Here is a 26173-nt window from a genome sequence, read left to right as displayed (position 1 = left end):
TTCTTGTTATGGCCATTAAAGTGTGAAAAATATATTTCAGGATAGATTCGCTATTATAAAAGTCCATCTGGAACACTAAACTGCTTGGTAATTCCCCATATTATCACAAAAATGACTATAGACGAGCTAATGGCGCCAGGCGCGGGTCCGCAATCTGTAATAATTCAACGTAAAAGTTATCTCTACGCATGCGCAGAATTTGGGATACATATCAGCAACGGATAATACACCAAAATCCGTTCCCTAACAATAAGATACCGGCCGTGTCCTATCATGCACCAGGGATACGGTTAGGACACAGGTGTAGCATATTCAACACCTTAACCCTTATTTTTGCGTCTTGGAATACCGGCCTTCGTTTTTTTTTTTTCCAATAATGGGGTTTTACAAATTGTACATTAAGTAATGCGGAAGAGGCCCGACCAAATTATGAGAGTGTTCTAAAAAAAAAAGCATTTTTGTTTCTCTGGATATTTTTATTTAAGATAATGAAAGAAAACATATATGTTGCAATACAAAGGATACCTTAGCTACGTATTCAGCATACAAATTTAAACACTTGTCAAAGCGTATCACCAGCTTTTCTATGCCATCTGCATACTAAGTTACCGCCAAGTTGTTGAACTTATCATTAACGTATTTACTCAGTTTTCCCGAATCCTTGATTTGAATTCGTCATTAACAACTGAAGATCGGCCGAGCGTCCTCATAATGAATATTCGTTCGCCCACCATTAAAAATGATGCACCATTTTGAACTGAAGTTTCGTTCATCACATTACCACGAATTTCGGTTATCTGTTTGTATAATTCGAAAGGGCGGAATTCTTTTGCATTCAAAAAGCGCATAACACGACGAACCTCGCACGTGGCGGGATCTTTAGTTTTGTCACACGCTGTTAGCGTCAGACTGGCGCGAAACAATGGGAAGGTTCTTTCTTGAAATAAAAGAGAGGGGGGAACTGCACAGCTCGTCACATAAAAAAATCTTTACTTACTTTAAAGACTCACACACACGATCAGTCCGAACTGTCAGTTTGGATTTACCAGTCGGAATTTAAAGAATCGGAACTATCGTCGTGTGTGAGCAAGGATGGTGGACTGATTAATCGGAACTGATGGACATACGAACTGGCGGCTTTCCATCAAATAGGACTGTAGACTCGATAGAACTCAGTCCGAATCATTAGTCCCAAAAAATCAGTCCATCAGTCCATCAACTGAGTGCCGTGGCAGACATCAGTGCTTGTACTTTTTGATTTCTTTCCTATATCTTTTTTTTCCCCTTTATTCTAAATAAAAGTGCAACTGCAATTTAATCATACAAAGTTTCTTCCATATTCTACAATGAAGGGGAGGCGTAAGTTAAATCTAAACTGTCAGATCGGATTTAGCAGTCCAGACTGTGAGCTGGACTGATCGCGTGTTTGGGTGGAAGGAGGGAGGGGCCTTTAACATGGCCCACGTATTTTGCCACTGAGTTTTGGACATTTCTCAGCGGCCCTGGCGTAACTGGCGTAAGGAAGTTCCACCACAAAAACCGAAATGAACTTCGGCACTCGGGGAGAGCGGACTAAATTGGACTTGCCCGCCGCGTTGAGGCCGTACTCCATGCCGGTGACGGGCAGCGCGTCGCTGTTCTCGCCGTGGGCGTGCTGCAGCTGCTTGTTGGGCAGCGTGTGGTGTCCCAGGCCCCCGCCCCCGGCCGCCACCAGCAGCGGGATCGGCTGCCGGTCCTTGTTCACCTGCACACAGACGAGCCGCCACCGGTCAGTGACAGCGCGTCGTACGAGCACAAATGATCAAACCTTTTTTATTTTTTTTTTACATTTTGCCTTCGCGTTCTTCAAATAATTCATGCAGCGGGAAATTTCGGTTTATTACAATTTTTTTGGAACAATGCCGTCGCAATGTTGCACTGTGCGTCATGGGGAAAAAAAAATTTGAAACATAAACATACAAAGAACAAGCCTAAATCAGCTGGTGTCCAACAGATGGATCCAACGATGGAACTAAACAGGTATTATGGGACCACACAACGAACAATTCCAAACTTTAAATATCGGACAGCACAAGAAATACGTAGAAGGAATTTAGTAATGAAAAATTAACAGCACACACGAACACAGAAACGAAACAGTTTCGACAAGAACAGTAGATGCATACAGACGACATACGAACACAACAATGAAAATAAACAGGTATTTTTTTAACCTATAATATTTTTATTTTATACAAAAGTACTAATGATTTTAATGATTTGTATAAGATAGGCTGAGAGCAACGCCTGCTTCAAAGAAACTTTTAACCTCAGTATCCTTGAAATATGCCTGTTCAAGAATGTCCGTCAATTTTTTCCACTTTCCGAATAGTTGCTAGGATCCTTATATAATCGCTGATGCAGCTTTTTGTGAAAAGACGTGATGCTCTAGTCCTTTTATGCATCCTTGTCACCTTAAAGGACTTTGTGGCGCTACTGTAACGAAACATAGTTTTATTGTTTAACTTTTACATTGAAATGATTAAATTGAACCCGTAAAAAATGAAAAATGCGTGAAAAATATGAAAGCCCAAACTAATTACTGCTGAAAAAAGTATTTCTTTGTTGACACACCGGGTTGTGTAAACGTCGATAGAATATCACAGCTAGTTTCTTACTGAATGCAAACTTTAATTTAAAGTATCCTTTGAATAAGGCTGCTTCGGTAATGGATACACAACTTTAAAATTCGGAGCACAGCAAACATGTTTATTTACAACCATACATAATGAGTGTGAATTCGGCCGACAATCTTCGGCTGAATGTTTATCACGACAATTTAAGTTGAACAAATATATACGACTTGTTGCCTTAAAGTGCTTCCCAAAGCTAGTATACGTCTTTGAATTCGGAGGTGAACATTTTTATTGTAAATAATAAATTATTTGGATAGTACACTTGGCGTCTTTGTAATTTTTATATTAATAATGTTCCACAACCGCTACTAATCCTATATCTGTAACAATATTATTTCATTAAAATAATTTGGGGTACCTTCTTTATTTTCCAATATTTTTGTGACGTGTAACCTTAATTATTTCAACGAAATAATTTTGCTACAGCGGCCAAATTTCCTTTTGGTTGTAGAATTGTATTCAACTGGCCAGACGCCCAGTGTTCTATCTCAAACACTTTCTCTATTATTTACAATGCCCTAATTAAAAGACATATTGGGAATTACTATATGTCTAAGTACTATAAGCCGTATGGAGGTTTTCAACTTATTTTGTCGTGATGAACTTGCAGCCAAAGTTTGTCGGTATACTTCAAACTCATCCTGTATTTGTTCAGAGCTTTAGTAAAAACTATTCAGTTTGAAAAATTATTGCAATTACAGTAAACCCTCACTAATAAAATCTCTGTTAATGCAAAACTCTCATAAATAAAAACTATTAACACAGTCCATACAAATTACATAGCAGTTATAGTGCTAAGTAAATTGTTTCATGCAAAAGTATGGTAATCATATAATACAAAGTGTTTTGTAGCCAGGGAAAATAATTATGTGTAGTAAAGGATGGTAAATACAAATATCCCATAATTATGTGAATAACCATTATGAATTATCAACTAAAATAATACTGATGCCATTGTTTGGTTTTGTGCAGGTCGGGAAAAAGTTTCGAAACCACACATTCTCCCGAAATGATGGTGCGTCTTTTTATATGAAGTTACTTAACATTTGCTTTATTATTCTACATATCTTAATTTTATTTAAATAGTATAGTGCAGTAAAAAATATAATTTCATTCACAGGTTTCGCCATCATCAAATTTTATTTTACAGTCCATAAAAAATTTTTTTGGCTGTATAAAATTGTGTGCAAGTTTTCTTGGAAAAAAAAAATATTTTTTAAGTGTGTTATGCATTTTCTGAATGATAAAAAATGTTTTCAGATTTATTTGTGATTTTTTGGTTTATAACGACCTCGTTATTGCATAGTGAAAAAAAATTATGGTCCCATTAGTTCTGTATTATTAAGGTCTGACTGTATATATTTGTGCGATATTCGCTTGGAAGCGCGGCATCCAGCTTCGATCGGCCGTCTTCCACACTGTCAGAAATTAGTAAATTTACGGACATTTAAAATAACTGAATCTTCGCAGTCGACAATCCCCTTGTGTATTTCGTCACAAAAAAAGGTAAACTTAGCCAGTAGGTAGACTTAACCAGTTTTCAAACGTTTGTGCTATTACATTGGGGAGTATTCTTTTTGGGATTCATGTCAGAGGGTAAGTTAACCCAAGTGTCCCGTGAAAGTGACGAAGATCCCGACGACGGGAGGTGGGAAGTTGTCCGGGAGAAGAGCGCGGCTACCAGGAAGAGCGTGGTGGCGCCGCCGCCGCCGCCGCCGCCGTTGCGGATGTCGAGCAGGTGCAGCTTGTGCACGGCGCTCGTGAGGCGGGGCGTGGGCGCCAGCGTCGCCAGCGTCACCGGCTGCACCTTGCACGAGGACGCGTGGTTGCTCGATATGTGCTGCAGCAACACACACACACACATTCCCAGTAGCGTGCTCCTCAAACAGACTGACAATCAAGACACTCCTCCACTGCCGGAGGTTCACTTCGAAATTTACGGACTTTTTCAAACGAAGAATCCGCCTCAGATGAACGAATACTTCTTCGTTATTTCGTGCAACCGCGTCTCCGTAGGAACAACTCCGTAACTAAACTTTCAAATTATGTAAACCCGAACACGTGGGTGGAAAAAAAAATCATGATTTTTGCAGGAGTCATGAAGTTTTGCTGATATGTATAGACCGGAAAAATTCACGAATTCTTTTCGCGATAGGCTAAAATACAAAAATAGTTATACCTCAGTGCCGCCTCTGCTATTGGCTCACAACTCACCTGGATGACTCTGGGCCAATGAGAAACACCTGACCAAAGCTTTATCGAATCACAGGCTGCTACGATGGGTCGTCTCACAAGACAGCAGCCAAATGAGTGGGTGGCATTTGACCGAGTGTACGTAGAACTATGGAGTTCATCCTAGAGGTCATTGAACCCGCGAATTTTTTCGGTCCCTACTGATATGTCAAGGTAACTCTTACATTGGATTCATCTTCAAAGCAAGTAAACTTTGTACCCACAGATTTGCGAAGGTATCGGTTTATTAACTAAGATCTCTGGATATAATTTGCAACCAGTTTTTTTTTCGTAAATTTAAGGTGAACATTTTTAACAGTTTAGCGTCAGTTTAGCTCACGGCGGAGTAACTGTCCAATCAATATCCAATCAGCATCATCATGATCCAGTTGGAAGGACTCAAGAGACCAGGAGGTCCGATAAGGCCCCGGTGCGGCCAGGTAGAGTCAGAATCGTTTCTGTGGGCAGCTGTGGACACCTGTGTGTGCACCTGTGAGTGTATCCCGACAAACACCGCCCAGCGAGGATTCAACCTCGGACAGTCTCGCTCCGGATGAGTTACGGTGTTTGAAACATCCCGGATGCTGCGACACCACTCACGCAACCAATGTATGGAGGTGAACAGGTGGAAAGGGGTAAATTAAAAATTTTAAATAATATTATTTATTTTTCTTTTTTAAAAATAGTTGAAAACGATATGGCGTCCTTCGAATTCCACTTTTTAGAAATGAATAATGAATATTATCGGCTGATTCTCTTGATGAAATAAAGCAGGAAAAAGTATTTCCAAAATACTCATTCTAAATTTAACTTTAAAAATACAATGTTTCAGATACGTTTTTAAAAAAATATTCATTACATTAAAAATTTGTGTACTAAACATTTTTTTATTAATAGTGTACTCTTGGCAAACAGACCACACCGAAACACTGGTAGCACTAATGACAAACATCGTGCATTGGAAATAGAGAGTGCTTCTCCGTTTGAATGCACACACTGTAATTTTTTTTCGTAAATGCATCATAAATATTCATGTAAATTAAAATTGAACATTTGAACATTTACATGAAAACAACTGTGTCACTACAAAATAGCGTTTCGCAGTAACACTGGGTTCGGATTCTTACCCGGGCGTTTGTGCTTTGTGTTGTCCCAGTACCTCCAGTAGTTAACGTTGTTTGTAAACCAATTCATGAATAGATTTACAGCATAAACTGCGCTCATTAATAAGCAAGGTGAAACCAAATGAGTCAAAATTATTGAATATTCGATTATCGTTCCCAAGGTTTGAAAACAATGTGATTGAATGAACATCGGTTGAACTATAAAATCATGCATGCGCCATGTGTTGTGCAAATTTATAATATCTTTCTTATAGTATTACAAACTATATCTTATTATCTTTGAAAGATTTGTGCAATGGGAGTGCATGACTTGATGTAGGCTTTTGGACATACGCCATTGCTTAGCACATGTATGTCTGTAGAAGAAAACTACAAAAAAACACAAATGACAAAAAACACAAATTAAGCAATTTTTTTTCTGTTGTCAGGATTTAACGCCACACAATACTTCACAACAGGAATATGGTCAACAAACAAAGAAAAACAAAGAAAAATGGACTAACAGAACTAAAAAAACAACAAATGATGACAGCTGTCAACAAACAAAGAAAAACAAAGAACTTTGATGACAGCTGTCATCATTTGTGGTTTTTTTTTTAGTTCTGTTAGTCCATTTTTCTTTGTTTTTCTTTGTTTGTTGACCATATTCCTGTTGTGGAGTATTGTGTGGCGTTAAATCCTGACAACAGGAAAAAAATTGCTTAATTTGTGTTTTTTGTCATTTGTGTTTTTTTTTTGTAGTTTTCTTCTACAGACATACATGTGCTAAGCAATGGCATGTCCAAAAGCCTACATCAAGTCAAACTATATGTTGGGAAATGGCTTTCTAAGGATGGTTTGCAACAGGTCGGGACTCGTGTTTGACCAACCTTCTTGCAGGCGTCGGAGCCGCGCTGCCCCACCAGCGCGAACAGCTCCTGGCCCTTCTCGAAGTGCACCACCGCGCGCACCACCGCCCCGCGACTCGTCTCGTGGTCGTCGTTGGAGCCCTTTCCCCCGCCGGCGCCCTTCGCCACGATCCTGCGACACGGCCCAGCACCTCGCCTCAGGGTCTCTCAACACCTCACACACACACTATACCAGTCCCAACTGTCAGTTCTTGCTCTTGCGAGCGAGCCCTGGGTCGGACCTCGGTCGGATCACGGGCCCTCTGTGAGCACCGTCCGGTATACCGGTGGGAGCTTACAGAGCATTTACCAAGGGCGTATGAACCGGGGGGGACAGGGGGGACGTGTCCCCCTGACCTTTTTGGGTCTAGGGGACTGCCCCCCCCCCCCCCCCAACTTTCTAGACCGTGATATTTGTATTTTATAATATTATTCTGCCCAACTTTATTTGTAATTTCTTCACTCTCAAATTTTATCTTAAGGAAACAATAATAATTTTAACATCGATGTATCCAATGGTTGGATACAAAAACTGCTTGAAAAGCGCTATTTTGCACTTTTAAAATAAAAATTTTCCGGTGGAGGACCCCCGGACCCCCCGTCTTAGTAAGAGCGGAATGGGTTAACATGACATCAAAATCATGATTTGTCCCCCCCAACATTATGAACACAGCTACGCCAATGGCATTTACCACTGTCCAAAAGAAAAAATACATTTCAAAGACGAAGCAATGAAACGAAACTTCTATAGCCGAGCGCAGTGTTTCTTACTTGGCATTCGTAATCAGACACTTCAGAAAAACCTCGAGCGGTTTTGCAAATGGTGCGTCGATACCTGGAGCTATGTAAAGCCCGTTTGGCAAAACCGGGTCTTTTGAGGCCCCCGCCTACCCGGGTACACATAACGGCGTGCAGAGCATCAGAAGAAACCACGCGATCCGAAAACTGCTCGAGAAATCAAAGTATGTATCGCTTTACGGAAAGCAATATTTTACCAGGATATTAAAAAAAATAAGCTAATTTTAACCATTTATTTTGAGACTATTCCCTTGGGTATGCAAGTTGTAGATGCTGAAAACAGAAGGACGCAGAAGAACCGATAGTTTTGAGTTGTGGTCTGGCCGTAGAATGTTAAAGATCCTGTAAACTGCCAAAGTATCATTAAATTGAGAGGTCCGTAGGGTAATGAAATCATAATTCAGTTTGTCTACGGCAGACCATGAAAAAAGCAACGCGCCTCGTGGATTGTACCTTCACGTATTTCTGCATGGGAGACTGTTACATGCAATAGTAGAAGACTATGTGTGAATCGTAATAATGCCCGAGGAGGACCTTGGAGGTATAACAGTTATTAAATTAAATATTATCAAAGCAAAGGCTGCCCAAAGGCTGACATTTTGCTGTAAACATTAACTACATTGTAGGTTTAGAAAATATTAACATAGCACTGGCCCATTAGAACTTTCCTAATACAATTTTCTACCATTGGATTCTATTGCGGCAAGATATACAGCGATTGGAGATTTTTAAAACTCTAATATTGTTGATTTATTGTTGGCAACAAATTTTTTGACATAGTTTTGGTATTTGACGTGAGTTAATTTGTAGGTGCAGTACTGTGTAGCCAAAATTTAATATAATAGTTAGATATTAACTTGCAAGTAAATAAAATACCACTGGGCTAATGTGTCTTTAACGTTGTATTCCAATTTCCGGCATGAAAAATATTACAGTAGGCAAACGTACACCCGCGTACAAATTAAACTTAGATCCAACCAAATGTTACTGAGGTGAAATATGTACATGTTGTCAAACCTCAGTTTAACTGAAAATATATATATCATAGGTTTATAGATTTAGCAGTGTCACTGTGGTGCGGACAAACAATCACGAGAGGTCTTATCCTATTGGCTCTAGTGCAAGCCAATCGGAGGAACGCTCTCCTGCAATTGGCTACTGTATCAACCAATCAAGTATGGCATTATTTAATTGTCTGTTGTTGTTGGCCAATTATAGTTAAACCCTGTTTGGTTTTTCTCCTCGTTTCTGCTAGTGTTGAATTTTTGCTATACCATTATTAATGCCCATATTTTACTCTTGTTACAGCTATATTTTGTATTTTGCGTTGTATGGGTGTTTAAATATTTCTACAGCCTCTCTTGTCCTGTTCCTTTAAATCTCAATTATGCACATAAATTTAAATTTTTTCGAAATCCATAGAACAAGGAGGGAGATATAAAAGTTACTCTTACAGTGAAAACTAAAACCATGTTTTGCGCGACATGTTACGCTATCTGTTGGGTGGGCCCACAGATACTGGTAAAAAAAATAACTCGGTCGGGAGGTTCTAATCCAAATTATTACGTTTATAATGTTACTTTAACTACTTGACGACTAATTGCTTAGTAAAATAGATTTAAGGTGTGCGAAAAAAACAAATTATACTTTTTTGTAATAAAAAAAATCATGTTATAAATTAATTAGTAGGGGATGCAAAAATTTCTGGTATGCCACACCACAAAATATGTGACTACCAAAATAAAGTGAATTAATTTTCACTGATCTGTTTGCCTGGTAACAGCTTATGCATTACTTCTCACAATCAATCAATGAAGATATGTTAGTATTATGTTATGAAAGCCGCTATCTAGCGGGTGGGTCCAAAACTACTTCATAAATGAGGTCTACAGTTCCTCGCCCCGGGTCCCGACCACGTGCGGGTCAAAGAGAGTGAGAAAGGGGCGCGGTACTGACGTGTAGTATCCGGTCTCGGGTACCAGCCACCGCTGGACGCCCAGCGGGGGGGACGAGTCGAGCACGGCGACCTTGGTGCTGGTGTTGTTGTAGGCCAGGCTGCAGTCCTCCTTGGTGGGTCCCTCGCGGCCCTCCGCGCCGCATGTCGTCAGCACGTAAACTGCGGCACACACACGCGCGCGCGCGTATTATCGGTTCCCCAGCACACGCGCAATGGCTCACAAACAATCCCTTCGACATGCGTCATTGCTGGTTTCCACTGGCTATCACTGGGGGAAAAAATGTTTGCGAGTTTTCAGTAGCAGAAACATCTAACCTCGATAACGAGTTAAATTCATGTGTTCTCATATTGTTTATTTTGCAGATAAACCTATACTACGAAAATTGGACACAAAATTTAACGTATAATTTTTTAACAATAATGCTGAGCCTCGGAAATAAACTGATAATTACATAAAATACTAGTATTATTAGTTTATTTGCATCGTGAACAACATGAGGTTCTCTCGTTACCGGTGTTCACACATCACTGGCGAGTAATGAAACATTCGCTCACAATTTTTTGCGTCACTTCACTCTACATTCCGACAGGTTAGCCAAGGGAGACTTTAAAAAACTTTCTGCACTGCATTCCATATTGTTTGACCACTTCGGAGTAAGTTGATGGGTCGATCAGACCAGACGCCTTTCGGTCAAACGATGTTCGGTGTTCAGCCGCAGCCCCACTAAAGGGGTGGCCTTGATTCATTTAGGTGGAGAAAGAAGAGGATTTTAAGTACTAGTCAGGCTTTGAGAGTGAAATAAGATTGAGCACGTTTTATTTTGATCCTTCTGAATCATTCTAGTAGCGGGCAATCCGCATGTCATGCGCATCTGGAGCGGAATTGTTATCTTGGGTTGAAACCTCTGCATTGCCAAGACAACTCACCATGAAATCTTTGGAAAGTCATGTGGGTTCGTTCTATGCCAATTGCTGCGATTTGAGGAAGTGATACACTGGCTTCGAATCATGTCTTTGTGGACATGATATATAAGCAAGGCAATTCAAAGATCTGGAAAACAATCCACGATTGTAATCGGCAATTGATCTTGGTACCGGGGGAAAAAAACTCTGTTTTTTATCACCCGATCGAAGATCAGATTTACAATTATGACCGAGCACTGTATCATTCCTGTACACCTCAATCAATATCCAAGCTGATAGGAGACAGGAAAGGTGAAATATTTCCTTTAAATAGTTACCTTTTGTAATGAGACACTTTCTCTCATCCTATCAAAGTTAACGCTACTTCACAGGGTCCCATTTGTAGAAAATATAGTCAGAAAAATTTTTAAACGTGTTTCACCTGGTATAAATTTTGTTTTTATCAGAAACAAGTATAAAAGAATATTTAGTGTCTACAATGTTTTTGAAGGGAAACTTCTTTGCTGAGGGGGTAACAATTTTCAATCATTACGAAAATTCCCATCGCATTAGGGGAACTAGCTACGTATGTGGTGGACAGGGTCCAATTTGTAGAAAATATGTTCAGAAAATATTTTTTTAAATGTGTTTCACCTGGTATAAATTTTGTTTTTATCAGAAACAAGAATCAAAGAATATTTAGTGTTTAGAATGTTTTTGAAAGGAAACTTCTTTGCTGAGGGGGTAACAATTTTCGATCATTACGAAAATTCCTATCGTATGAGGGAAACTAACTACGTATGTGGTGGGGGAACCTGAAGAGGATGATAATTGTTAGGTACGTGGAGTGGGAACCGGGAGAGATACATGGTGGGAGAACTGATAGAGGCGACGGCAGGGAAAGGTATAAATGGTGCAGCATACTTGCGCTCTTGCTCTTTTGTGCTGTTGTGCTATTGCGCTCTTGCGCTTTTGCTCTCTTGCGTTATTGCGCTCTTGCATTCTTGTGCTCTTGCGCTCTCGCGTTCTTTCGCCTTCATACACTTGCACTCTAGCGCACTTGCGCACTATCATGTGCGCGGTTGTTTCTTGGGGATGGAATTCGCACTATCCCCACTCCGGGGCCGTTGGCGCGGTCGGTAATTGCTGAAGCAGCCTTGAGCGGGCTCCACGTGGCGGCGTGCGGCTCAGGTTGAACCCCGCCATGCTGCAGGGATAGGCGGGTCACGGCAGTAGGGACCCGCCTGCGCCTGATGCCTCCCCGACGTTAGGGAGTCTTTAGGCAGAGGGCAACACAACGGGGTTTGAGCTTATTGTTGTGCGCTGTGCCACTAGCCTACTTGAAAGAAAATATTGTTCCTTCGTGTATGTATTAATTTAATTACTTGTGTAAATCAGTAAGTTATTGTTAAAGTTTTATGTGAGTATTGTTTTAACTGTGTAAATAAATATTTCTGGTGGCATAATGCTTTTCAGGCTTTAGTTTGACATGGGTAATTATTTGTCACGAATTATTATTTGCTTAACTAAATCACACACCATATTGTTGTTACAAGCCCACGAGTGTGTAAATATGTCAAGTTCAACTAAGAGGCATGAATATTTCTCTATTGGAGTGTATACGCGGGTGTCTGTGGCTCAACAAAGTAGCATTGAGCGAGGTTCTATTCGTATGCCATGTTGTCACTTCTGAGTCTACAACTATTTAACTTTACAAACTAGGTAGTTGAGAAAAATTAAGTATAAATATGTATTAAGTATGTTCATATAAATATTATAGTTGTGTATTAATTATATATTTAACGTATCTCATTTATTTTAAAACTGTTTAATCAGTTATTTTTTTAATTCTTGTGTTTTGAATGTTCTTGGACAACACATTATAGTCTGGTATAGGACAATGTGGTGGCATCGGACATCTTTTGTTTTAACCTCTTATTTAACACTGAAGTTTTAAATTTTATTTTTCAGCTTGAAGTGGATAAGATAAGAGGTAATTGAAAATAAGCAGACATGGTACTAGCTGTTGGTAAATTTAAAAAAAATGAATTACAATACAAGAAGCAATTAACATATTGTCTATCTATAAAAGTACTTTGAAAGATAGAATAAAAGTTTTTGAGGAAGGAAGGTATTTAGTATTGAAGTCCTGTGCAGAAAACAGTGGAACATACCAACTAACGTTTACTGACATACTAGAATCTGAACTATACATAAAAACTCTTTATGCCAGCTAAAGCCACTAAAAAAGTGTGGATTTTTAACCTGCATACCAATTTGCAGAGAAGCTCCAAATTTTTCACTATTTAAACAACACAAAAATGATGGCAACAAAGGACTTTTGCTACGACTTTATGAATATACGCCAATATCTGAGTCTAAGGACAGTAGAATCTACCAGCACGGACAGCAGGTTTCAGTAAGATGCTGGTGTATAGGTCTTTGATCAATTATCTGATTTGATGTGAAAATACTATTTTAGTCCACCGTGCTGTTAATGATAAAAATAGTGTTGTGTCCACATAAACCAATTGAAAGTTCTGCCAGTAAATGGGACGAGACAGGTGGAAAAACTGACATCTTGGGAGCCTAAATAAAATGTTCCTTTCGCAATATGTGCTTGAGGGGATAAGTTCATTCTACCATTATTTTTTTTAGAACCAAGTGTAGACAGTGAATTTACAGAGGATGCACCAAAAAAGTCTTTTTGATGCACAACAAAATGAATGTATCACTAAAGAATAATTTAAGTGGGTGAAAGGTTTGGTGGAAAAAGTGGATTCTTGTGGGGGAAAAAATTGTACTTTTGATATTAGATGGACATTCCAGTCATCCACATGCTCTGCTTACCACCCCAAAAGACCCACAATTTGCAGTCACATGATGTGTCTGTTAAAACACCGTTCAAGAATGAGGCACGTTCTTTACATATAAGAAAGTATCAAAGATTAAAAATAGTCCTGAAAGACATTGTTGGTTTAGTAAATTCTGCTCTAATGGAAACTTTCTCAATCTAATTTCACCTGTAGATGATCTATCCTTTAAATCGAAACGTTTTCACTGAATGATTTCACAGGTCTGCAATGAAAATTTTTTTAAATAAATTTATCACAAACATGTAGATGTTGGTTGGTCTGTATTTAGCAAATATAAACTTTGCTTTAACGTATCACGTCACATTCTTTTTGCATATAGATACATATATAATAGTTCGTTAGATCGGTAAGTTCGTTTTTTTTTACAAAATTTATTCCATGATCTATATTTCTATTATATACTCTATGTCCGACCATCCTATAGTTTATTGTTACTAACCTGCCTTTCCCCTGTGAGAAAAAGTATCAGAAAATGTTTTATGTAGTCTATGACTAATCATAGTGGTTTAAACATCAAAAAAACATGTAATAAAAGACTGTTTTATTAAATCTGTAACTATAGCTCCTCGGAGTTGCAAAAACAATCCAAATGTATTTTGCTATATTTGCGGACAATATACAATAGTTAAGCAAAGATTAAAAATAACAGACTTTGTAAAAAAAATGCTTATTATGCTTACTTCGGAATTAGGTTATGTTACTGAGAGAAACAGTGGGTTCCGCATACAGTATGCCGGCATGGACTTACGGTAAATCAAAATCATTTTCATTCGGTATTCCTATGTTGTGGCGGGAACAAAAAAAATCATACAGATGATTGTTATTTTTTTTTACCAATGTAACAGGATATAATTCTAAAACCCGCGCCAAAATTGTGTATCCTGATGTTTCGTCTGTAACAAAGCCAGTTCCACATGGACCCGAATTACCCATACCAGTTCCTACTAACACTAGCAGCTTCGAAATGACTTTATCACAAAACTCAGAACAAAGTGATCATATGCAAAGCAGTGGTGAAATTTTTCACCCTACAAATTACCCTCGACCTTAAAACAGCAAGAAATGAATGATTTGGTACAATATTTGTAGATTACCTAAGGACGCTGCAGAATTTCTCGGTTCTCGACTAAAAGAAAACAATTTATTAGATGCTGCAACTACATTTTACAGGTATCGAAGCAGAGAACAAGAATTTGTGGAGTATTTTAAGAATGAGTATAATTTAGTATTTTGCTGTGATATTGGCGGTTTAGTACAAAAATTCAATATCGAATACAATACACAAGAATGGCGACTCTTTATACATTCTTCAAAAAGTAGCTTAAAGGCTGTCCTTTTGCATATCGGCAATAAATTTGCATCGATACCTGTAGCTCATTCAGTTTATCTTAAAGAAACTTACGAAAACTTGAAAAATGTTTTGGAGAAAATAAAATACACCGAACAGAAATGGTTAGTTTGCGGTGACTTGAAATCATAATAATGCTTCTTGGTCAACAGCAAGTCTACACAAAATTCCCCTGTTATATTTGTGAATGGGACAGTAGAGCAAGAAATTTACATTGGAAAATCACTGATTGGAAAATTACAATGGAATTGAAAGTTGGAGTAAAAAATGTCATCAATCCGAGCTTGATGGATCCCGAAAAAATATTGCTTCCACCACTTCATATCAAACTTGGTTTGATCAAACAGTTCGTAAAGGCATTACCGAAAGATGGAAATACTTTCAAGTATCGTTGTTCACGTTTCCCTAGCTTATCTGATGCGAAGTTGAAAGAGGGAATATTTACGGGACCTGATATCAGGAAAGATTAGGGATACAGAATTTGAAAAAGTGATGACAACCTTGAAACGAAATGCCTGGCATGGCTTTAAAAATGTTGTATCTAAGTTTCTACGCAACACAAAAGATCCTGCGTATAAAAATATTGTCCAGGAAATGTTAAACGCCTATAAAAATTTAGGGTGTAATATGAGTATTAAAATTAATTTTTTGAAGTCTCACATTGATTGTTTCTCAGAAATTCTAGGCGACTACAGTGAAGAACAAGGTGAACGGTTTCATCAGGTCATTAAAGAGATGGAAAGAAGATATAAAGGCCGTTGGGACGTTAATGTAATGGCGGACTATTGCTGGATGATACACAGAGATGAAATCAAAAATCATAAACGAAAACCAACAAACGCAGCTTTTTTTCAAAAATAAAACGTTATTATTAATTGTTTTCTTCTTGTATACCTTAATGTTGTATTTTAATAGCTATGAACTCAATAAAACTTTATTAAATATTGTAAAATGATTCTCATTCATTTTATTAAATTTTTGTTTTGTTCTTTTTCGTATTCAAATGCTATATCATCTAAATCTGATAAATGTGACGTGGTATATATAATGTGAATATCGTTTTCTATTACTTTTAAGACAATTAATACAAATATTAACCATTTAACAAAAAAACTTTTCAAAAAATTCGCAGACCTGTTTTTTTCAACCAACTTTCTCAGAACTTTCAAACCTTTAAATTGAAAAAACTCTGCGTTCCAAATAAGCTTGCATCTCACCTGTTGTCTCACAACTGGATAAACCATGAACTTCAAAACATATTCCATCAAGGCATTTAATTTTCTCTGAAATAATATGTTCGTGTTCAGTCCTATATCCCAAGATTTGCAAACACAACTCTTAACCTTGCCTAACAGTAGGTACCTGTAAAAAATTCAACAGCCGAATAAACGAGGAGTTCAAAGTGAAATTCTGAACTACACTCTTTACAAAGCCTAACTGGAAGAAACGAAAGTGTGCCTGGAAACCAAAAATGAAAAGCAGTTCAGAAAGAAAGGGAAAAAATTAGAAATAAGAATAAAACCTTCAATAAAGATAATCAAGACTGTGAAAAATTTACTAAAATTTACTGATAACAATGGACAAGTAGAATGCATAATTTTCGGGGAAAATTCCAAGATTATGTTCATTACAGTGTGAGCAAATAAAGGGCACACGCAAATTTTGCTTATCTTTAAAGTATTCTTTGGCTCATAATTGTGACCTCTGCATGACAAAATAAAAGTAATTGCAGTGGAATGAAATTTAAACGATTTTTTTGGTGAGAAAAGCATATGTTCATACCACCTTCAAATTTTCATAAAGACAACAGTTTAGCGATATATTTAACGTTATACATCTGCATTTATTACTCCAATTACATATTCATTCGTTAAGTTATCAAGCATGTCTAAAGAAAAATACCTTTCATTTTTTTTTATTCATGATACGTTATTTTCATTTTAAAAAAATCTAAGGTGTATGCTACCATCTGACCTTCCCTTGCACTTACTAATAAACATGAGCCAAAAGTTAAATAATTTGCGTTATTTTGACAGACAAGTAAATTAAAGAAATAATTATCTTTTTGGGCTTTAAAATCAATAAATTGAAGTAACTTTAGATTACATGCGGGTTTTAATTTGGAGAACGCGTGTGTATGAATATTTTAACCTGGAAATGAATGCCTTAATTAAAATAGATCACTCCAAACTGACAGTTCAGCTAACTTTTGCAAAGCAGTTTGGAAAAGCGAAAACATTATACTAAGATTTATAGGTAAGAATCCTTTGTAGGACATACATTTGCAAATTTTTCGTAACGTTATATTTATTTTAGCTTCTTAGCCACATCTTTATTAGTTTACCGCCATAAAATTCAGGCGTTTTATAAGATTAATAAAATTTTAAAATCAATTACATTCTAGAAACCAGCACAAGTCTGCCTGCCAGTTACCTTACATAATAACAAGAATTAGTGGAGATGAACTAGTCCTACGTAATTAAATTTCTTAGTATCTCACCAGATATTTTCGTCATTTGGTAAAACTTACATGTTTTATTCTGCATGTCTTTGTGTGGCTCTTGAAATGGGGGCTCTGCAACAGACAAAACATCAATCATAAACACTAAACCATTATAACAGTATTTTAATTTTAATAAATAAAAAACTGAAACTAATATGGCAACCTCCCTTTACAAATACTTACCCTCATACAAACTGTAATTATATCCATTCAGTACATCAGCAGGAATACCTGAAAAAAAATATATATATTTTGGCTTTTAATATTAGTGATAATTTTTTTAATCTATTATTATTTAAATACTAAATTAGCCAAATTCCAAAAATACTATTTTACACTATGGATAATCGTATGTTTTTAAATTTAACTTATAAGCTTAATATTAATTATTTACATTAACAAATAAAAACAATATTTAACTTGTAATATCTTCTATGACATCCCCAACGTAGATGCTCTAAAAATTAATGTTTAGCATGCAAACAATAATGGATATCCTCCTCGTAGGCCTATGTACTCCAAAGCCACTGAAATTGTGAAACTCTATATAATTTTGGATTAAAGAAAACAAGAGTACATATTAATGGTTTCATGACTTACCAATTCCAAAGCATTCTGGACTCAGGGAAATATCATCAACAGCAACGTCACCTTTTGTGGAAACGCCCCTTCTTGCCTCAAACTGCAAGTGGTATCTGCAAAATATACCTTAAAGCGTTTAGTTTGACCATAACTACATATATTATAATAATTTATTTAAGCAAATGGCACTCTAAAGCTTCGACTTTTATGTTTTTGCATATATTTATGTGTATATATGTATAATATTTATTTATAAGAAACAATATTCATTCTTCGTCCAGATAATTTTAGTATGTTGATAAAACTAAAGCCAGCCTTAGTTTAAATATGCATGTCACATCCAAAGTTTAAGTTAAGTAATAAGGATCGCAGGCTTTCGCAGCCATTTTCTGGAGTTTCTTGGCTTCTGGGATTCACCAAATCTTCGCCTTCGACACGGCTATAAGACATAAGCCAAGCGACTATACGTTGAGCACATTTAATAACTGACAAAACAAATAGGAAGGTTGATTCCAAATATTCGTAGCCATTTTCTAATGAGCTATCTTGGCTTCTCAAGGTTGAGCCGCGTCGAAGTGGTCGTTTGTACCATTGACGTTGTACCATCGACATTAACCGTCATCATTGGACCATCGACATTGTACCATCAACATGCTACAATCTACATGTACCACCGACCACTTCGACTCGGCTCAATCGAGAGAAAATAAAAGTCAAGTAATTAAGAAATTAAATCTATGGATCTTCACTGTAGGTAGGTAAATGTCTAGAAACGACTAAGGATAATCTGTTATAATTCTTTTTCATTTTGATGAGTTTATTTATTATTAGTTTTTAAAATTAATTTACTAATTAATATGTTAAAATAGTTGTAAGAATTAACAATGTAAATATGACACGTCTACATTAAGAAGTAGGTGATATTGTAACTTTCTAATACAACTTTCATTATCATTAAATAACGTTTAACTTAAAAATGTGGTTTTTCGACAAAATGTAAAAATATTAATTTTTAATAAAATTTAATTTACAGAATGAAAATGATTATCATTTGTTATGTATATAGCTCTTTAACTTATTTTTTTTTTTTACAATATCTCGTGCGTAATCAATTATACGAGTTAATTGAGGTAATGCCTCCTTACTTCATCCTCCATGCATCATATCACCACTCACACTGCACTAAACATAAAACTTAACAAGAAAATTGTTAATGTTTAACATTTCATTTCTGCCATTTATAAACATTCTCAAAGATTAAATTGTTTCTGAAAACATGTTAAAAATAACTTTTGTCACATACAAATGAACTTATACTATAGCGCGTATCATCGTTAGATTGCAGTGTACATTTAAATGAGCATGCACTTTATTTTCCCAATGCATTATTTCTGCCATTAGCGCTGTCCTTTTTCGTTGTGTTATTTTGCCAGATGTACCTACACCAAAGAGCAAAAACGTCTTAGAAACAACCTTGTAATTAAAACATATCTGAAACAATATAGTTTTAAAGTAAAATTAAGAATGAGGTTTCGATAGCATCATCTGAATATATTTTTCTACTTCTAAGAAGTATTTATAGAAAGATTCCATAATGGTTTTAATTGCTTTTATTAAAATAAATTATAACAATTGATATTTTATACTCTTATTATCATAGCACATAATTTAATGGAATGCCTATATATTAATAGGGACCGACTTACACAAATATTTTCTCCCGTGAAATAATAATTTATGGTTAGCAGTAATTTTTTTTGTCACAATAACTTCAATTGTGAGAATACTGTCAATATACAACAAATTTATACTCTTAAAAATTAACAAGAAATAAAATTTTAAAATTTATATTAAAGTTTATCATAATTAAATATGTTTAAAAAATAAAACAATAATGTTAACATGCCGGGTAGTTACAATCTGGCAACAGTGGTCGCCATTTACTCTGTACTGAAGTCTGAACGAGAGACAGACTATACAGGAATAAATTTAATTATTATTCTATGATTTTAATAATTTGGCTTGCTTTAACTAATTCATAAATGTACTATAAACGCTTTGAAAAAAAAAAGATAATTCGACAATCGTCAATCGTGAAAAGAAAGAAACGCTAAATGTTTTCGGAAAGGAATGAAAGCTGTTACTTGTGAGTGATCTGCGGCAGCGGGTACTTGTGGCGGTTCCACCTGTTTCCCTTGTTGCCAAAGTTCCTCATCAGCAGAGTGACGCGCTTCTCCTTGTGCTTGCTCGGCTCCTTCACCAGGAAGAGCTCCAGCGAGCCGATGTGCGGTCCGAACTGGTGGGAGAAGAACCGCACCTGAAATCGGGAAACCAAACCATGTATTCTGAAAATTAAAATCTGAAGCCACCATTGAACATGATACACCTGTCTTACCCAGGTGCTAAGTGACTTGTTTGTGGTGGAGTTATGGTGAAGTGGGGTTTTCTGCAAATAAACACGCCTTCTACCAAGGCATACTATATATTTGGTGTGACTGCAAATTGTGCCATGGTTAACCTAGAACCGAGAACCGAGAACTGAGAACAGAGAACCGAGAAACAAGTTTAAGAAACGGAACCGAACCAAGAACCAAGAAAAAAAGTAGAACCAAAGTGAAGGTAGCTCCGGCTAGTTTATAAATTTACACCTAACCTAAACAAACTGCCAACATTTTGGGATTTTCATTATCAGGAAAGTGGTTTTCCTTCAGAGTTAATGTTTAAACAAATCAACATAAAACTTTTAACCAAACACAGCACACACGCCATGCATTCAATTTTTAGTTCAAGTCCTCGACGTGTTAATTTTAAGTAAACAAAAATAAGAAAAAACATAAACGAACGCTCCTTTAAGTCTGTGTAATTTAACTTGTCTCAAATTTGACAATTATACAAGGAGTACGCTATACATTGGTAAAGTTATACTTTGGAACGAATTTCCTAAATGTCCCTTCCAGAGCAGCACATTTTTTTTACGATCATGTGAAGTTGTGTACATACGTGGTTTACAGAACAACAGTGGCAGAAGACTACGCAGACCACTGGTACATTTTTGAGAACTGTCAAATTTGAGACAAGTTACAATAAACTTATCCTTCAAGTTTTAAGCAATCTTCAATCAGTTTTTCTCGCCTCAACGCATCCAGCATGCCACGAGCTTGCTACGGCAAGGTTGAATCAACACGGCAAAAGTTTGACTGGATATTACATATAGTTTACATTAATCTCGAATTAAGATTAGCGTGACAATAAACTTTGCTACTCTCGCTCAAGCATATTGCAGGCTTTTAAATGAAATGCTGCGTCAAAATTGTCAAAGTTAGGCATGAAACCAACTTAACTCAAGATTGATATGGCAAGATTGCAACGCATGTCTAACATAAGTCGATCTACAAGCTAACTACAGTACCAAATGCTTCATGGGAAATTTGTGCATTTAGATTTTGGAAATTATAATAACATTATGATATAATAAACTTTAAGGAATACTCAAATTTTAAGATTTAACATAACCATTATCTCATACTACATTAAACTTTTTAATTTGAAAATGTTTCTAAAGTTTTAATTTCTTGAAGAAAAAATACAAGGAAAAAATGTGTAAAAAATTGAATAATATTTATATATATTTTTATGTGTGTGCTGACATTTCAACATTGCATGGTAAATTTGCTTATCCAAAGAAAAAACTTAAGAATTACTGTTATAAAGAAGGTGCCATAGAACTTCAAGGGGTCAATTATACTCCAAGAGTCGGAGTTTAGTTGGGGAGGAATAAAAATTATGTAAGCCTTTCGTTAGTTAGTGGTTGCTGTCATGTGAGTCGTAAGTTGTAAGTCGAGGCTACCTTTATAACTATGTCTAACTCATAGTTGACAAAGATCTTAAAAGTCTTAAATCATTGGTTTTATGCTGATGGTTCAGTACCTACATTGCATCTCAGAAGTCTGTGGGAGCGGGTCTGGCCCGGGGCAACGTGCATATATCGCTGAGGTGTCGAAGCTGTTTCCGGCTCTAGTATCCGGGATATAATCCATCATACCCGCATAAAGGGTGTATGATGCAAATAAGCCTCTATGTGCCTCCTCTTAGCACCAGGGGTGTTTATCAAAGAAGACTATGCTGGGAAGTCTTCGTCCCTCAACATCCTTAGATGTTGTGAGAGATGTATCTGGTATAGCGGAAAAACCCTGTCTGTGGGCAACAACAGATGGCTTGGAAACATTAACAGAGGGGTCACCACTGCCGGGCCCACCAGACTTCGACTCCCAAAGGCTTCGTCTCAACGTGAAGAACCGATGGCATAATGACAGTGGCTATTCTGGAAACGGACACAACCGGGTATGAAAGAACACAATAAGCTCCGGGGCACCAGTGCTGGTGGGGTGTCTAAGGGACTGGCCCTATGGAACCAGCTCCCCAGGAATCTCCCGTGTCCCGGACTAGGGCAGTTACCGTGCTAGCTCACGGGCTGACAGACCGAGTGCATGAAATCTCTAAGTAGTCGTGCGGGGTAACACTTGTTGATGCTGAGACTCCCCGTTGAGTTCCTTTACCGGCCCGGGTCGCACGGTGAGGACTCGCACTGGCATTTAGTGGCACATCCTGAGGAGTCCCCACTCCGTTGAAGGGCTGACCCAGTTAACGGCGACACAGCTTCGGCACTAGCCTGGACAGCTAGTAGTAGGAGGCACTTTGGCCAGATAACAGACTCTCTGAATTCTCTGAGGGGTCCCAAAGATATAGTAGAATTGGTTAAGCACCTTCTGACACTCTCGGGAAGGGGCATCCTCTGAGTAAACCACAGGTTAGGTGAAATAATTTAAGAGGGAGTGAGTGGCAGTGATGCTGGGCTGGATTGCCTCAGCATCTTGTTGCAGCTCCTCTTCAAACACCTCTGTGTTTCGATGAAAAGGTGTATCCACTTCCATGTGGCTCTTGGAAGCTCGTGTGGGTGGTGTCCCAGATCCTCACGGAGAGTAAATACCGTCATCTCGTCACGTTAAACCACTTGCGGCTTGTAAGCCAAAAGACTACCTCACAAAAGTTACGTCAAATTTGTAACACTTCTAGGGTAAACCTTATTTGGGAATGGTGAATTGTTATTTTGTAATCAAATGACTGACTTGTCAGTTATAATATATATTTTTTTAAGTTTTTGATAAATATTTATATTTTTCTAGACCTGAGTGTTGATTTAATTTGTCTCATATTCCTAGTGTTAAATAAGTTATTATTATTAGTTTTAAATTGTAGGTTCATGTGGTTTATGGTAGGTGTGTTTTAATAAAATGGTAACCTTTCGTATAAGTTTTCCGAGATAAGATGATTGAACTACGTATTTCCCCCAGTATTATTTTGAGAAATTACTATAAAAATATGGGGTTCGTAAATAAATGTATGGTATTTCTAAAAGTTAATATCTACCTTACACGAAATTTGAAAGTAAATATATGTATCAAGGAAATGTTACTTTTACTAAGAAAATGCAGCACCAAAAGCCTGTCAAAAGCCACAAGGAACCATATAAGGAGGCAAGTGAATCATCCTTTCACGAAAGGCTGCATCGGTGATTCTGTAAGAATCCCCGCCACTACTGAGTAGGTTAACTAAGGTGGCTGACATCCTTTAGATGCAATTTTCAAAGGATATTAAAGCTGAAGGATTTTTAAGTACTAGCCATGTGCCCGTTGTGAAAGTATTTCATCCTTATTTTTGATGAATTACCAAACACGCTGCTACAACGAACTTTTATTCATAAACAGAAGCCTAAACATCAATTTCTAACTTAAAAAATGATATACTTCCATAAAAAAAACTTTCTCTGTTTAACCCCTTTAGGGGATGAATTTTCAAAAATCCTCTTTTGGTGCTCACCTACGTTACATAAGGAAATCCTATGCAAAATGTTGTGCTTCTTGACCCACCGGTTTAAACTGTGCGTTGTCTGTCAGTCAGCGTCAGAGGTTTATTAAGTAGATGAATTTTATACCATCAATTATCCACAAATACTATAAAGTACGTGTAATTTTTGAAACAATACTAGTATTCAAATGGACTCACCACACAGCTGTTGAAGTAGGGAGAGGAAGAGTTGCTCGTGCACGGCGGTGGGGGGTTGAACGTGGCACTCCTCATCCTGGCTCCATCTCCCATCTGCTTGCCCTTCACCGACATGCCGACGTACAGGTATCGACCTGGACCACAAGTGGACCGCGAGTATTCTCTTCTGTTCATCTCGAACAACTTCCGTGCAACCTTTGTTCCACTGAAAATTAGTTTGTGTTTTGCCGATGCTAAGCAACGTGTGCCTATATTTTAACAATGCATTTATATATCATTTGTCAAAACTAACAAATGTTTTCCTAAGTAAGAGTTTTATTTTCATTGTCTCTTATACCATTGTTTTCCTAATTTAATATTTGTGCATGTATCATCCAAAAAAAAATCGCTTTAAAGGAGCATAATAAAATGGATATTGCAAACTCATTATTTTGTTTTAAAAGAGAACAAAGTAAATAATCAAAATATCACCATATATTTTTAAATCATTTTGTTTTCATTTACTGACTTTTTATATATGTACTAAGAAGAATATGTTAATCAGTCATGACATAGACGGTAGATAATATAATAACAGTAGTTTCATTATTTTCGCTTAAACTATAGTGGATAAATTCGCTAGGCCATGATTACATATGTCTTGAAAATTACATTTTAAATGTTATTTTATTCAGCCATTAATGCATTACAATGATTTATGACTGATAAAACACGATCCAATGCAAAATCATTAAAGTTCGTCATTGGTGCCAACATAGATCGTACATTTATTTCGCTGCAATTTTTCGAAAGCATAAATGTCACTACTTATTTTTTTTCTTTACTTTTCATCTTTTCTTATCACTTAATAACGAACCAAAAATTTATTTATGTTAGCATACTATGGTGAGGAAATAAACTTTTGTTTATTTATACTACTCACTATTTAGTTCTTTTATTTAATTATTTAAAATATACTTTTTGAGCTGTAATAGTTCAAACCACAGTGTTATTTAAGTGATTGTTTCATAGAGGCAATAATCAAACATTTTCATATACAATTTGCATAATGTTTGTTTACACTTGACATTATATAGCCTACAGCTCTCAAGGAAAACGTAATTAATCTTCCGTCTAGATACCAATATTATGTTAATAAATAAAGCTTTTGACTAACAAAATGAATTAAGATGATGTAATAACAACACTGGTGTGTAAGTAAAACTCATCAAAATCCACATTATCACCGTCCTATAAATGCAATTATTACAATGACTAGGTTTGTACTCAAAACTGCAATACTTGACACGAGAAAGAAAGCTATGTCCGTAAATTATATCGTTATCTACTAAGTTGAGAACAGGGTTATATATTTTTACTAGAGAAAAAATTTCCTCCCTGAGTTCAGAAATGAGTTTTGTACACAGAACAATAAAATTCTGTAGTAATAAATTAATACCACAAGAATGATATTACAATTTTGTACAACACATGGCTATAGTTATTTCTTATTTGTAATATATTTCTTACAAAAATTGGAGCATAATTTTAAATTTTGATTAATGTTTCATTCGAACATTTTTTTTCGAACTATGGAAAACATTATAGAATATAAAATAATTGATCATTATTTTGTTTTATTATGCTTATTAATGTGTGCAGTTAATACTGGAAAGCTAATAAGGATATATTTTACAAACAAATTCAGCTATTGGAGGTACTGGGATAACACAAAGCAAAATGATAGGGTAAGAATCTGAACCCAATATTACTGTGAACACTATTTCGTAGTGATACCATTATTTTCATGTAAATGTAAAAATGTAAAAATATCCATAATTTTCCATGAATAAATCTGTTCCATTTACAAAAACAAAATTACAGTGTATTGTTCGTTTACCTCCACACTGATTGCGGAAGGCAATGGTGAGACATTGCCTAAACATAAAGCCTAGTGCGCCCCAGTCGTCTTCCCTGTTGCGATAGCTGCATATTTAAAATATAATTTAAACCGATAGCACAATCAAAATAAAAGTGAAAATTATTTGACGAATTTACTTCCATCTCCATTTTCCGTAGTCATATTATCTTTAAGTTTAAGTCACATAGTCATTTTAATTTCGATGACTACGAAGAATAACGTTTGTTTTATATTCGAGCTAGAGATGTGAGATGGAAAATTACAGATGTGAGTTGGGAAATTTATTGAAGAAAACTTCCGTTCGGAAAAAATTTCTGAAAAAAAT

The 26173-nt window shown here is 36.5% G+C and overlaps 1 protein-coding gene across 1 annotated transcript in view; it reads right to left on the bottom strand.

Moving 5' to 3' along the window:
* The window catches only part of LOC134536568 (leukocyte tyrosine kinase receptor), a 311306-nt gene that overhangs the window by 65774 nt on the left and 219359 nt on the right, over positions 1–26173 (bottom strand). The window contains exons 6-14 of the mRNA XM_063376323.1: positions 23949–24082; positions 20030–20202; positions 17904–17998; positions 17487–17534; positions 17331–17375; positions 9673–9832; positions 6901–7051; positions 4357–4515; positions 1588–1744 (exon numbers count right to left, since the gene is read on the bottom strand). Coding sequence (XP_063232393.1) covers positions 1588–1744; positions 4357–4515; positions 6901–7051; positions 9673–9832; positions 17331–17375; positions 17487–17534; positions 17904–17998; positions 20030–20202; positions 23949–24082 — 1122 coding nt within the window. The remainder of the gene's footprint in view (positions 1–1587; positions 1745–4356; positions 4516–6900; positions 7052–9672; positions 9833–17330; positions 17376–17486; positions 17535–17903; positions 17999–20029; positions 20203–23948; positions 24083–26173) is intronic.

The sequence above is a fragment of the Bacillus rossius genome, chromosome 1, assembly GCF_032445375.1.
Source record: "Bacillus rossius redtenbacheri isolate Brsri chromosome 1, Brsri_v3, whole genome shotgun sequence".
NCBI lineage: Eukaryota > Metazoa > Arthropoda > Insecta > Phasmatodea > Bacillidae > Bacillus > Bacillus rossius.
The sequence above is the reverse complement of the archived record's forward strand: the minus strand, read 5'-3'. Positions and strand labels throughout refer to the sequence as shown.